The 15,002-nt window shown below is 45.0% G+C and overlaps 1 protein-coding gene across 1 annotated transcript in view; it reads left to right on the plus strand.

The window, feature by feature from the left end:
- The first annotated feature begins 11,323 nt into the window (after positions 1 to 11,323).
- The window catches only part of LOC144606497 (FMR1-interacting protein NUFIP2-like), a 30,649-nt gene continuing 26,970 nt past the window's right edge, over positions 11,324 to 15,002 (plus strand). Inside the window, exon 1 of the mRNA XM_078422689.1 lies at positions 11,324 to 11,544. Coding sequence (XP_078278815.1) covers positions 11,382 to 11,544 — 163 coding nt within the window. The 5' untranslated portion in view covers positions 11,324 to 11,381. The remainder of the gene's footprint in view (positions 11,545 to 15,002) is intronic.

Raw genomic sequence — 15,002 nt, forward strand, 5'->3', positions numbered from 1 at the left:
TGGATGTATTTACATGTGCAGTTAATGTTATATAATGCCATCTAATTCTACTCCTATTCCTTATGGCCATGTGACCTAATACAGCAGGGAAACAGCCCTTTAGCCCAACATACCCACGCCAACCATAGTGCCTATCTATTTGCCTGATTATGGTTTTCTTATCCATTTACCTGTCCAAATGTTGTTATTGTACTTGCCTCAACTACCATATCTGGCAGCACGTTCCATATACCCACCACACTCTGTATAATGAAGTTACCCCTCAGGTTCCTGTTAAATCTTTCCCCTCTCACATTAAACCCATGTGCTCCTGTTCTTTATTCCCCTTCCTTGGCAAAAAGACAGTGGATAGACCCTATCTATGCCCCTCATGATTTTATACACCTCTACAAGATCACCCCTCAGCCTCCTGCACTCCTTTAAGGAATAAAGAAAGTCCTAGCCTGCCCAACCTCTCCCTATAATTCAATTTATTGAGTCCTATCAACATCCTCATAAATCTTCTTTGCACTCTTTCCAGCTTAATGATCTCTTTCACCCAGTTGACCTATGCACATTCTTGTTTAATGACTCCAAAATTGGCCTTGCCCATGTTAGAACATCAAGTCATATCTTTCTGTTTTTAAACCAATAGTATTGTGGTCACCTGTCCCAAAGTGCCCACTTAGAGTCATAGAGTCCTACAGCACAGAAAAAGGCCCTTCGGCCCATCGTGTCCGCGCCGCCCGTTACCAAACACAGTCTAATTTTTTAGACTGTCCAACAGACTGTCTAAAAAGTTTTTTAGACTTGTCCAACCTTGTTCCCCAACAGGAGGTCCAGAGTTGCGTCCTCTCTAGTAGGACCCTCTATTGATGAAGATCATAAGATCATAAGACATTGGAGCCAAATTAGGCCATTTCAGCCCAGTGAGCTGCTCCAAGATTCGATCATGGCTGATCTATTTTCCCTTCTCAACCCCATTCCCCGTAACCTTTGATGCCCTTACCAATCAAGAACCAATCAATCTCCAGTTTTAAAAGTACCCAGTGACGTAGCCTCCACAGCCGTCTGTGGTAATGAATTCCACAAATTCACCACCCTCTGGAAATTCCTCCTCATCTCCATTCTAAATGTACGTCCTATTATTCTAAAGCTGTGCCCTGTGGTCCGAGATTCTCCCACTAACTGGAAACATCCTCTCCACATTCACACAAGCCTTTCCTGGACACTTTTGACAAATTCCATCCCCTCCAAACCCTTTTCACTATGGGAGACCCAGGCAGTATCAGAGAAGTTAAAACTCCCACTAATACCAGCCCATTATTCTGATAGCCATGATGAACTCTGTGGTCACCTGTGCCCATTTTAAGATGATGCTCGTTTTGCTTTTCGTACATTGAATGAAATTTAAGTAGGAGCTCGTGGTGTTACGGGAAGTGTGTAAGCATGGATTGGGGATTGCTTCTTCCTGAACAAATAATTACTTTGTGAACACCCGTGCCTTTTCAGCGTTTGATATTGCCAGTGTGTTATTATCATTTGTGTTGTGCACCTTTAGAAATATACATAAATATTAATGCATGCTTGTTATTATTTTCCATTTTAATTCATGAAAAATTGATAAAGCATGGACAACTGCAGTATCGTCAGCAGTCATGTGTTTATTTCATTGAAACGTTTGATTGATGTATCCCCCACTACAGATGCATCATCTGTAAACATCCTCGCTGAAGGTCTGATTTCAATGCCTCAATTATACTGAAAGTTACCAGCAATCACAACATGCCGACAACACGTTGAACATCATGGGTTGAGCGTCACCAAGTGTGATCCTCTTTGTATTCCGTCAGGCATTTTGTCTTGATGATTCCAGCATTCATTCATGCAATTAGTGGTTGATTTTTTATCTTCCTTTGGATGCCAAGTATCCACTTGATGATGATACTGCAACCCCTATTACATCACTGGTTTACAGTGGTTTGGTTTAGTGTAGAGATACAGCATGGAAACAGGCCCTTTGATTGACCGGATCCGCACCGACCAACGATCCCCGCACATTAACACCATCCTACACACACTAGGGACAATTTTACATTTATACCAAGCTAATTAAGCTACAAACTTGTACTTCTTTGGAGTGTGGGAAGAAACCGAAGATCTTGGGGGTGACGGGGTCACGGGGGTGAATGTACAAATTCGGTACAGACAGCACCTGTAGTCATGATCGAACCTGGATCTCTGGTGCTGTAAGGCAGCAACTCTACCGCTATGCCACCGTGCTGCCTTAGTTTAGAGATACAGCATGGAAACAGGCCCTTCGACCAACCGATTCCACGCTGACCATCAATCACCCGTTTACACTAGCTCAATGTTATCCCATTTTCTCATCCACTCCCTACACACTAGAAGGGGAACTAACAGAGGGCCGATTAACTTACAAACCTGCACATCTTTGGGATGTGGGAGGAAACCAGAGCACCCGGAGGAAACCCACGCGGTCACAGGGAGAACGTGCAAACTCCACACAGAGATCATGCAAGCTCCACACCGTGCATTTATTGACCAGTTACTGTGCATTTATTCACTAATTGGCTGTTTCATGACCTTTCCCTTTTTTTTTCTTTAAGATTTTATATTAAGAGACTTAAAGATGTTATCTTTTCCTCTGTGAATGGAGAAAATACACAATGATTGTATAAAACGTGTGTAAGAAGGAACTGCAGATTCTGGTTTACACCGAAGATAGACACAAAGTGCTGGAGTAACTCAGCATGACAGGCAGCATCTCTGGAGAACATGGATAGGTGACGTTTCACAGAGTGCTGGAGTAACTCAGCGGGTCAGGCAGCATCTCTGGAGAACATGGATAGGTGACGTTTCACAGAGTGCTGGAGTAACTCAGCCGGTCAGGCAGCATCTCTGGGGAACATGGATAGGTGACGTTTCACAGAGTGCTGGAGTAACTCAGCCGGTCAGGCAGCATCTGTGGAGAACATGGATAGGTGACGTTTCACAGAGTGCTGGAGTAACTCAGCGGGTCAGGCAGCATCCAGGCAGATGGAATAGGTGACGTTTCAGGTCAGGGCCCTTCTTCAGACTTCCCTGGAACGTATCTTTTTCCACTACCCTTCATCAGACACAATTATTGTAGTTAGTTTCACAACTGCAAGGCCTAGAATTCCTCTCTCACAAGCACAGGCCCATGATACCACAACAGGCCTGACTTTGCTCTTTAAAAGGAAACACAACTCTATCTATTCAAATGTGTCAGCAATGAGTCACATTTGTTTTTGAGTTAACATCAACCACGAGTGCTTCAACTTCTCAAGCAGGTTTGAACGTTTAACCAAATAAAATCATCCTTTGGTCATTTGGTGATCATCAGCTTCAACTAATTAGACCAGAGCTGGGGATCATTGCGGCCAATTAGATCAATTACTCTGGGGGTGGAGAACTTGAGAGAAGCATCCAACCAGAGATCTTATATCTAGCTGCCTTGTGCTGAACCCTGTCTCCTGGTGATGCTGTTTGTAGGTGAGTTACACAGGCACCGGGTGCAGTTTTATTATGGTGCGTTTATCTAGAGAGCAAAATATCTTGACTAGAAAATGTAATTGATGATACCTTATTGTCACTTGTACCTAGCTAGATGCAGTGAAATTATGCTTTTACACACAACGTACACAAAAGAGCCCTCATAAAGACACTGGCAAAGTTACAAAATGTACTTGTCCCTTTGCTCAAAGTAGTAAACTCTAAAGCATACCACATGAACAAATTCTACCCTTTGCCTACCTAGCTGATTAAATGTTTCTGGGGTAAAAGCTGGCTTTTACTGAGTTTAGTACTATTAATAATTTCTGTGTGTAACTTTATCACCTTTTTTTAGTTCTGTTGAGATGTAGTATTTTGTTAGGATTAATTGTAGAATTGCCTGGTCTGGGTTAAATGAGGACATTGTTCTCTGAAATTGGAAAGTTCTCAGTGGATATATTTAAGGCAGAGATAGATTCTTGATTAGTACGGGTGTTCGAGGTTATGGGGAGAAGGCAGGAGAATGGGGTTAGGATAGAGGGATAGATCAGCCATTATTGAATGGGCTAATTCTGCTCCTATCCCTTATGACCTAAAAGCTGTTAACCAAACTATGGTTGTAAAGAACATTGTTTGCTCTGGATGGCCATACATTCTGAAGAAGGTCCTGACCTGAAATGTGTAGGAAAGAAAGGCAGATGCTGGATTATACTGAAGATGGACCACAAAATGCTGGAGTAATTCCGTGGGTCAGGCAACATCTCTGGAGAAAAGGAATAGGCGATGTTATAGGTCTGAAGAAGGGTTCCAACTGTAAACAGCACCTATTCCTTTTCTCCAGAGATGCTGCCTACCTGCTAGGCTACTCTAGCATGTGTAGGAAGGAACTGCAGAAGGCCCTTCTTCAGAAGAGTCTCTACCTGAAATCCACTCATTCCTTCTCTCTAGAGACACTGCCTGTCCCGCTGAGTTACTCCAGCTTTTTGTGTCTATCTTAGGTTATTTTTGCATTTTGTGTCTATTTCCTGACTTGAAATATTGCATATGCATGTTCTGTCCAGTTGCTGTGTCTCTGTATTTTGGCCACACCTATTACTCTAGCAATGGAGCTGGGGCCACAATTGCATCAGCTACTTCCAGCCTTCCCCAGATCCATTTTTTTAAATGTACTTAAACAGGGATTTTCCTGTTCTGAGCCTTATTAGTTGTATTAGACTTCAGTTCAAAGATAATAGTGATTTTACCTGAAGTACATTGTTTTGAAATATGGTTGTCTTTATAAACATGAATACTTGGATAGTCACTTTTTATTCACTTATTAATTTCAATTTCAAGTCTATTTATATCATTATTATTCACTCTTTTGTCTATAATAGGTTTGCCTGTTTTTGCCTTTCTCCCTGAGTTTCTACTCATTTAAAATGCTTTTGTTGTCCTTGTAATAGTCCAAGTGGGCTCCTTTTCCCTCCCCACTGGATTTAACTATATCCTGTTCGAGTTATTCTCCGCCAGTTTAAGTGAGATGGTTTTTTTCTTGAATCTGAGTCTATTTATCCAGCTTGCTTTGTATCATCTGTTTAAACATCTTCAATGCTTTCTCTAAGGTTCCAATAAAATTTCTATTTCAATTTCTTTGCTTTATTCCCATAATTTATCAAATTACCCTTTTCTTAAAGTTGTCTATTTATCCACCTTTTGAAATTTTTCTATTACCAGGTCAGCGATATTGTGCTTTTGTGAGCGTGCGTGCCCTGTACATCAGGATTATTAACAAATTTCGGATTAAGAGGAGTGCTGACTCTTAGCAATAAGTTGTGTAGTAAAATAACTGCAGATGCTGGTACAAATTGAAGATAAGGAAGGGTCTCGACCCAAAACATCACCATTCCTTCTCTCCAGAGATGCTGCCTGACCTGCTGAGTTACTCCAGCATTTTGTGATACCTTAGCAATAAGTACCACTTTTCCTTTTAGTTTTAATTCCCCTCCCCATACTGACCTTTCCGTCATGGGCCTCTTACATTGGCAGAGTGAGGCCACATGGAAACTGGAGGAACAGCACCTCGTATTCCACTTGGGCAGTTAACAACCCAATGGCATGAACTGGGAAAGGCACAAAGTGCTGGAGTAGCTCAACTGAGTTACTCCAGCCCTTTGTCTATTTTTTATAAACTAGCTTCTGCAGTTCCTTGTATCTACAGTATGAATGTGGAATTGTCCAATTTTGGGTAACTAACCAGCAACATCCCCTTTTATTCTCTACCCCCCCCCCCTCCTCCTCCCCCCCTGTGGATGTGCATCCATTTCTCATCCAATCGTGCTCCCTTTCTCCTTCCCCTCCCAATCTCCCTCCACCTATATTCCTTCCTCTGGTTTCACAATTTGCATCACTTCTATTCTTCTCTCATAGTTGTTGTGTTTTCATCTCTGGGTTTTGTCCACCCATCTGCCAGTCGTATCAACCTAACTTGCATCCACCTATCACTTGGCAAGACTTGTCAGGTCTCACCCCTCCTCTTCCAGCTTTCTCTCCCCCATTACAATCAGTCTGAAGAAGGGTCCTGACCCAAAAATCACCTATCCAACTCTAGGGTAGCTGCCTGACCCGCTGAGTTACTCCAGCACTTTGACTTTTTTTTATACTTGTGTTCCTTATTCTACTGAGGCGGTAATCAATGTGTCAAGAATACAGCTTGTTACTTTCTCTCCCGGCACTCAATCTAAGCAGTTTTAGTTATCAGTGGTCTCCCATTAAAATAGCTACCCATCTCCTAATCTATTTGTGGTGTTAACGCTCATCTAATGTAACCTACAGTGTACATGTTGTGTTTTAAGGCTTGACAGTGTAACCAGGTTTAGTTAGCTTTGTGAAGATAGACACAAAGTGCTGGAGTAACTCAGCAGGTCAGGCAGCAAAAAGGATGGGTGACATTTTCGGTCGGGATCTTTCTTCAGACTTGATAACTGTCAATCAGCTCTTGGAAAAGCTTCATATTTTGTCACATATCTAGTGGTTTTTGCTAAATGTCTTTTGAATTACTGTGCAATCCTGTGGTAGATCCCTTTGTAATTTTTCAACATGCACAAAAACACTACATTTTATCAGTTAAGATCAATGGAGCTATGCAAAAATATTCAGACTACCACAAAAATGACAGGTACCATAATTGCAGCAATAAAATTTCTACCACAGCTGCAGTTAGCTCTCGTGTGTTTCTGTAAATCAATTTGCTTTTCAATTGGAATATGTATGAATTTTCTTCTGTTTGTAATATTGGAATTCAATCATTTGACTGGGTGAATGAACAACACGGGTTATAAATTACTTGGGTGATAATAGCAAATGGCTTTGTGTAATGTTCCCCATTTTATTATTTGGGTGTTAAAATGAATGTTTGAAAGAACTTGTCTTTTTTTAGTGTCTTTCATAATCTCCAGATGTTCCTTGGTATCACAAAATGCTGGAGTAACTCAGCAGGTCAAGCAGCATCTCTGGAGAGAAGGAATGGGTGACGTTTTGGGTTGAGACCCTTCTTCAGATCTGAAGAAGGGTCTCGACCCGAAACGTCACCCATTCCTTCTCTCCAGCGATGCTGCCTGACCCGCTGAGTTACTCCAGCATTTTGTGATACCTTCGATTTGTACCAGCATCTGCAGCTATTTTCCTCCAGATGTTCCTGTGCTTTATATTGAAACAATTTTGAAGTGCAGTCTCTTGGGTCCTGAACATTGAAAGGTACTGAGCAAGATCAAAATCCTTTACTATTGTTTGCATAGTGCATTTTTGTAACTTATCCTCAAATAAAACGTAACATGGATCTGTCTTCAGTTAAAATGGAGACTTTATCCAGTTTTCAAACATTGTATTATTTGTGTCTCGCGTGTTCCAGTCTATAACGTGGCCATCAGACTCTGCTTTGAAACTCTTGATTCATGGCGTATTTTGATGTGGTGGTATGAATGCTGATCGCAGATCAGTCTCTGATCTCTGGACTTGCTGCAGTAACAACTACAATGCTATTTGTTATCCAAAGACACAAAAGATGCCCCCATCTCTGTCCATTCAGGACTGTTTATATATTGTCGGCAGTTCTAACCATGTGGTGATTGTAAGGCTGGTGATAAGTTCTTTGTTTGGAATATTGTTGTTCCATTGTATTTCTTTCTGACACTTCATAATGCCTCATTTTTATTTTGATTTATTGTCATGTGCACGGCGGTGCAGTGCAAAGCTTTTGTTGCGTGCTATCCAGTCTGTGGAAAGACTATACATGATTCCAATCAAGGTCAATGGGGGTCATTCAAAAACCACTCAAATATACAGCACATTTCCAAATATTTTCCATTTAATTCATGTCATTTCATAGCTTTCAATCAAATTCATTTATAACACTACATGGTGTATACAGTGTTTATTGTAGTCTAGAGTCCTGAGGTACAGTGAAAAGTTTTTATTTGTGTGCTATCAAATCAGGTAATACTACACAATCAAGCAAAACAAGTACAAAAGGTAGAGTGAAGAGAAAGTTACCAGCCTGCCAAATATAGTCCTTGGCTTTGCAGTGTAACAGTTCCAGAGAGAGCCCAATGTCTGTGGTGAGGTAGGGGATAAAAGCCCTAAATGGGGAGAGGATTCAGAAACTGGAATTGCAAAGGGATTTGGGAGTACTGGTGCAGGATTCCCAAAAGGTTAATTTGCAAGTTGAATCAGTAGTGCGGAAGGCAAATGCAATGTTAGCATTTATTTCAGGACTATAATATAAAAACAGGATGTAATGCTTAATCTTTAAAGGCACAGGTCAGGCTGCATTTGGAGTATTGTGAGCAGTTTTGGGCCTCGTATCTGAGGAAGGATGTGCTGTCATTGGAGAGGGTCCGGAGGAGGTTTGTGAGAGTGATCCCAGAGATGATTGGGTTAACATATGAGCATTTGACAGCTGAGCCTGTACTCACTGGAGTTTAGAGGGGTGAGGGGATCCCTCATTGAAACTTACCAAATAGTGAAAGGCCTGGATAGAGAGGATGTTTCCACTAGTGGGAGAGTCCAGGACCAGAGGTCATAGCCTCAGAATTAAAGGGCTTTCCTTTAGGAAAGAGGAGGAAATTCTTTAGTCAGAGGGTGGTGAATGTGTGGAATTCATTGCCACAGACAGCTATGGAGGCCAAATGTTTTTTTAAGGTGAAGAGTGACAGATTCTTGATTAGTTTGGGTGTCAAAGGTTATGGGGAGAAAGCAGGAGAATGGGATTGAGGGGGTAAAGATATCAGCAATGATTAAATGATGGAGAGAATTGTTGGGCCAAATGGTGTAATTCTGCTCCTATGACTTGTGAACACTGTTCAGAAGTCTGATAACAGTGGGGAAGCTGTTCCTGAGTTTGGTGCCTGTTTGGACAACAATCAGACGGAAAAATCAAGTTTAGTTTATTATTTTGGCACATATACAGAGGTAAGGTGAAATGCTTTGTTTACGTGCTATCCAGTCAAAGAAAACACTGTACATGAATACAATCAAGCTGCCCACAGTAAAGATAGGCACAAAAAGCTATAGTAACTCAGCGGGTCAGGCAGCATCTCCGGGCAAAAGGAATAGGTGACGTTTTGGGTCATGACCCTTCATGCACAGCAATATGTGAGTTACAGATCCAATATCAAGTCCTGAAGTCTGCAACGTGCCTGATGCAATGAAGCCACTGGTGGCGCAGGGCAGAGCCGTGTGGAATGACTGGCATTGTGTTCCCGTGACCCCTCTTGTGCCTGACCAGACATGACTGGGACGTTCCAATCCAAGTGTTCAGTTTGGCCAGTGTGTGCCTCCCCCCACCCCATCACAAACTCGCAGTCCTCTGCCCATCCCCACCCCATCATAGGCTCACAGTCCTGTCCCCCCCCCCCCACTTCCTATCACTGACCCTTCCCCATCTCGCACATCACAAGGTCTGTCCTCCTCCCCATCACAGACCGCACCCCAGGTACACGGATTCCCCCCCCCCCTCCTTTCCCATCACAGGACCCCCTCCCCAACCCAGGCACACAGACCACAGCCCTTTCAAGTTTCAATTTAGTTTATTGTACCGAGGTACAATAGACAATAGGTGCAGGAGTAGGCCATTCGGCCCTTCGAGCCAGCACCGCCATTCAATGTGATCATGGCTGATCATTCTCAATCAGTACCCCGTTCCTGCTTTCTCCCCATACCCCCTGACTCCGCTATCCTTAAGAGCTCTATCTAGCTCTCTCTTGAATGCATTCAGAGAATTGGCCTCCACTGCCCTCTGAGGCAGAGAATTCCACAGATTCACAATTCTCTGACTAAAAAAGTTTTTCCTCATCTCTGTTCTAAATGGCCTACCCCTTATTCTTAAACTGTGGCCCCTGGTTCTGGACTCCCCCAACATTGGGAACATGTTTCCTGCCTCTAATATGTCCAACCCCTTAATAATCTTATACGTTTCGATAAGATCTCCTCTCATCCTTCTAAATTCCAGTGTATACAAACATCTCCTCTCTCCCTCCCTCACTCCCTTTTCTTTCTATCTCTCTTCTCCCTCTCTCTCCCTCTTTCTCTGTTTATCTCTCTCCCTCTCTTCTTCACTACCTCTCTCCTCTCTATTTCTCCCTCCATCTCTCCTTCTTCTCTCTCTCTGGGGAAGGGTCAGTGATAGTAAGGGGGGGGGGGACTGTGAGTCTATGATGGGGTGGGGATGGGCAGAGGACTGCGAGTTTGTGATGGGGTACAGTGAAAAGCTCCCCCTCCCCCATCACAGGATCGCTCGCTCTCTCTCCCCCCCACACCCACACACACCCACCCTCACACACCCACACACACACCCCCCCACACACACCCCCACACACACCCTCACACACACCCTCACACACACACACACACACACACACACACACACACACACACACACACACACCCTCACCCACCCTCACCCCCACACACATACCCCCACACACACACACCCACCCACACCCCCCCACACACACACCCACACACACACCCCCACACACACACCCTCACACCCACCCACACACACCCTCACCCACCCTCACCCACCCACACACACACACACCCACACACACCCACACACACACACCCTCACCCACACACACCCTCACCCACCCACACACACACACACCCACACACACCCACCCTCACCCACCCACACCCCCACACACATACCCCCACACACACACACACCCCCTCACACCCACCCTCACACCCACCCTCACCCACCCTCACCCACACACACCCTCACACCCCCACACACACACACCCACCCACAGGCCTCCAGGACCAGGCTTCCTCCCTCCCCCAGCCCCCGCAGTCCTTGTCTGCCACTGGCCGCCTCCAGCGCCTCACACGCCGGCAATGTCCCTGCCCACAGACGCGGCGCGGCCCGGCTCATCCTCTCCCTCTGCCGCCCGCTACCTTGACAGAAGCAGACGGGCCGCCGCAGCCATTGATCCTCCTGCCAGTCCCGGCGCCGCGGGGGACGGGGGCCCGGGCCTGGCCACTCGACGCACAGCGCGTGAGCGATCCCGGCAGCCCGACCGACCTGGCCTCGGACAGTCGCACTGCGCGTGTGCCGTGCCGGCGTGCATGCGGGGATCAACGTGGCGCGCACGCGCGGCGCCGGCAACCCGCCTGCCCCGCGCCGAGTGAACGCTATGCGCATGTGCGGCGCCGGCAGTCAGCCAGCACCGTCGAATCGACGAGTTGACGCAATACGCACGTGCAGTGCCGGCAGTCCGCCGGTCATCAACGTATGACGCATGTGCGGTGCCGGCCGGCAGCCCGGTGTGCGGGTGAGGACGCAGGCGCGGTGCCGCCCTCCCGCCGTCTCTCCGCCGCCTTCAATGGACGAGAAGTGCAGCCGCTCGCCGCCCGCGCCTCCCGCCCCGCTCGCCAATGGAGACGCCCAGCAGCAGCAGCGGCAGCAGCCCGGCGGCGGCGGACACCTAGCCACCAAAGCCAGCGATGTCTCAGACGGCCAGAAAGCGAAGAAAAAGAAGAAAGCAGGTTGGGCCGTCCGCCTCCCGTCTTTTTTTTTTGTTGTCGGTGTGAAGTGGTTTTTAGTGTTTTATTCCCATCCCCCGTGAGGAGAAGCCCCTGCCTGTGCGTGAGGGAGGGAAGGAGGGTGACCTTGGGCCCGTCGTGCCTCCCTCCGTCCCCGGCCTCCCGTCCCTCTGTGGCCGGGACCAGGCCGCGATGATGCCGGCTGACTGGAATGTTCTCTGGGCTATTTCCTGTCCGCCATGTTGCGGGAGCCCCGCTCGCTGGGCCCGGCCCGGCCCGGCCCCGGCCGCCCTCTCCTCTCCTCCTCCCTCTCCCTCTCCCTCTCCCTCTCCCTCCCGCTGGAACCCGGGGTGGATTCATAAACTCTCTCCCTCCCTCCACCAACGTGGCTCCACTCCCCCCCCCCCCCCCCCTCCGCCTCCCCCTCCCCTCCACACCCACGCCGGCCTCCCTTTGCCAGCTTCATTTCACTTTCTCATCATTTATTTTAAATTCCCTCGCTACCCTCCTGCCAAACCACACCGGGACCTTGCATAACGCCAGCTCCCGGGCGGGTTGTGGGGTTTTTTTCCAGTAAGTTTTCGGTGTGTGAGGGTTTTTTTTTGTCGGCAGGTGCGGGGAGTGTGTGGCACACACCTCGCTCTGCAACGTGGGCCCCTGACCGACCGTGTACCAGGGCGGCGACGAGCCTCCCCTCCAACATCACCCCTCTATTTATTCTCCTTAAAATGCGCTGGGAGGAAACATTCGTGGAGCTGAACCCGCCGTTTTAAAGGTCATACTAAGGCCTACTTAAGCGTCGACGAAGGCGGCTGGCAAAATGCGTCGAGCTCTCAAAATAGCCATGACTTGTTTGATTTCTGAAGCTCAATCGGCATGCATTGAGCAATTTTTAAAAGAAAAACTTCCTGTTACTGACCATTTTAACTTTTTTTTTCTCTCTTTCATTTTGTTAATCAAATGGTTAAGTTCAATTTTGGTCGCTTTCAAAATTTAACTGGAGCACTTGGTTTCCAACAATAGAATATCGTTAAAGAATATGCCTTTCCGTTACAAATATCTGAACATCAGTTAATCTGAACTTTAATGCAGTTCAAAAGTTGGTATTTAACATAGCACGCTCATCCAATAACCTTTTTATTGTGCTCCAGGCTATTAATCTTAATTCCTCTAACAGGCCTGTGTTAAAGTTTGGGAGTAGCATTGCAGTTAATGTTGCTTGGTGAGACAGATTGGTCCAGTGTTCCACTTCCTACAGCCTGTGGGGTAGAAAAATCCAAACTTGCACTTTTATATAATACCTTCCCGTGAACTCCAGTGACCCCCAAAGCACTAAGTATATTTCAAAGTACTTAATTGCATGTAATCAGAATATAGGAAATGCAGCACCCAATTTGCGCATAACAAGCTCCATCGGGTAGTCATGTAATAATGACAGGCTGTTTTTGGAGACATTAATGGATTGATATTAGATAGGGCACTTCAAAATAATAGAATGACATTTGCGTTGTGTTCTAGTTCTCTCTATTCAACATCTTGCTTGAAAGGTGTGGCTCCAATGGTGTAGCTGCTGCTTGGTACTGCAGTGAAACACAGGCCTCATTTTTAATTTTTATTTTGTGCTTCAGGCAGAAATTTTCCCTCCAGTTTGGGGTTTGTAGTTGCCAAACTTTCATCTAAGTGAAGCACAAATTTGACAGTGTGCTGGTTTATTCAGTTCACCTGACTAGGGCCGCTGCAATTTTGGGAGATTCTCGGCATAATTAAAAATCATTGGTGTGCATAATTAAAAATCATTGGTTTTAAATCTGTTAAAACGTACCAGATTTCGTTTATTGTTTCCAAAGGTACTGTATCCAATGCCATTAACTTTAACATTTTAATTTTAACTGGTAAATTTGTACACATTTCTATAAAGTTGTACTGGAAACTTGGGAGGACAGAAGCCATTAATCTCAGTTTCCTCCCTCTTCAGTTCTGATGTCATCACAAAAAATCCTAAAGCTGTCCCAGCAAACTACTGTCTCGACTTCATTATTGCTTCATGTCAAATTGTTGAACTTGTCTTAGCCCTTATAGTGATTTTTTTTTTAAAAATCTCAAACTTCTGCCTTTGCCGTACCAAAATAGCTATCAAACTATAACTATTTGTGGAAAAGGTAGTCTTCTCCTAACTGCATAGTCAACACCATCTTTAGTGCCTCCAGACATTTTCCAACTGATTGTGGGCACACGAGTGAATCCATTTTTCGCAGTTGTTAGTGAATCCTGTGCTTTGGATTGATCTCCCACCCCTCGCGAATACATCAAACTCGTCAGGGTCTGTTCTTGATCATCATCGTTTTGCATCCTCATTTTGCTGGTTAGCAGCAGCATCACTGCAACTTTTGTCTGGATTTATTAATCCATAGAATAGCAAAGCAATAGACTCTTTGGCCCACAATGTCTGTGCCGAACAGTGCCAAAACCAACTTTTATCTGAAGATGGACGCAAAAAGCTGGAGTAACTCTGCAGGACAGGCAGCATCTCTGGAGAGAAGGAATGGGTGAAGTTTTGGGTCGAACCCCTTCTTCCAGACTCCAACTTTTATTTGCCTGTACATAATCTGTATCCTTCCATTCCCTAGCCTAGTCTTTAATGTCACTATTGTATCTGCCTCAACCACTATCCTTGCTGTTACTCCAGACAACCAAATATTGGGAAGGTCAGAGCCAGTATCTTGCTGCAAGCTTTGGTCATTATCCACTCATTCTATTCCTTTCCTTGAAACTAAACTAATCCTCACAGCCTCCATGTCGCCTTTGACCATTAAACTTATATATGAGACATTGTATTTCTACCTTTGCAGCATCGCCTGATTCTGTTTGAGTCTGTCTTTCAGCTGAAACCTTCATCCATTCCTGTGTTCCTTGAAATTTCATTCCTAGACTCTAATCCCTAGATTTAAGGTCTTTCTAAACTATTTGTTGTAACTTGCTCTATTGTGACCATCATCCTGTACTTGCACTGGCTGTCAGGGCAGGACCTTGATTTTCCTTTTTAATTTTTTTCTCCAAATCTTTTCATGGTCTTGCCTCTGTACAACGACAAATGGGCATTCCTGTAAAACCTGACCAATTCTGACTTGGGTCTTCAACCATGGGCAGCTGTGCTCTCAAACAGCAGTCCTGGGGATCTAGAAATCCATTAAACTATTTTTATGCCTTTTCACCCTTTAAAAGGAACCAGTAATGTTAGTATTTTATATTCATTTATGCAAATATCTCAAGAGCTTGTCTTGTTTGCAAGTTCCTATAAACTTTGCCCCATGGCTCCTTAACATGACAATATATCCTATCTAATTCATTTATTAAGTGGTAAATTAAGCAATTCAATAGTCATGAATCGCAGATTTTCGAAAACAAAATATCAAAAGCTTTCAACAGTGCAGGGAGCATCTATGAAAAGAAATAATCAAAAT

The sequence above is a fragment of the Rhinoraja longicauda genome, chromosome 26 (genome assembly GCF_053455715.1).
Source record: "Rhinoraja longicauda isolate Sanriku21f chromosome 26, sRhiLon1.1, whole genome shotgun sequence".
In the NCBI taxonomy this organism is placed as follows: Eukaryota; Metazoa; Chordata; class Chondrichthyes; order Rajiformes; family Arhynchobatidae; genus Rhinoraja; species Rhinoraja longicauda.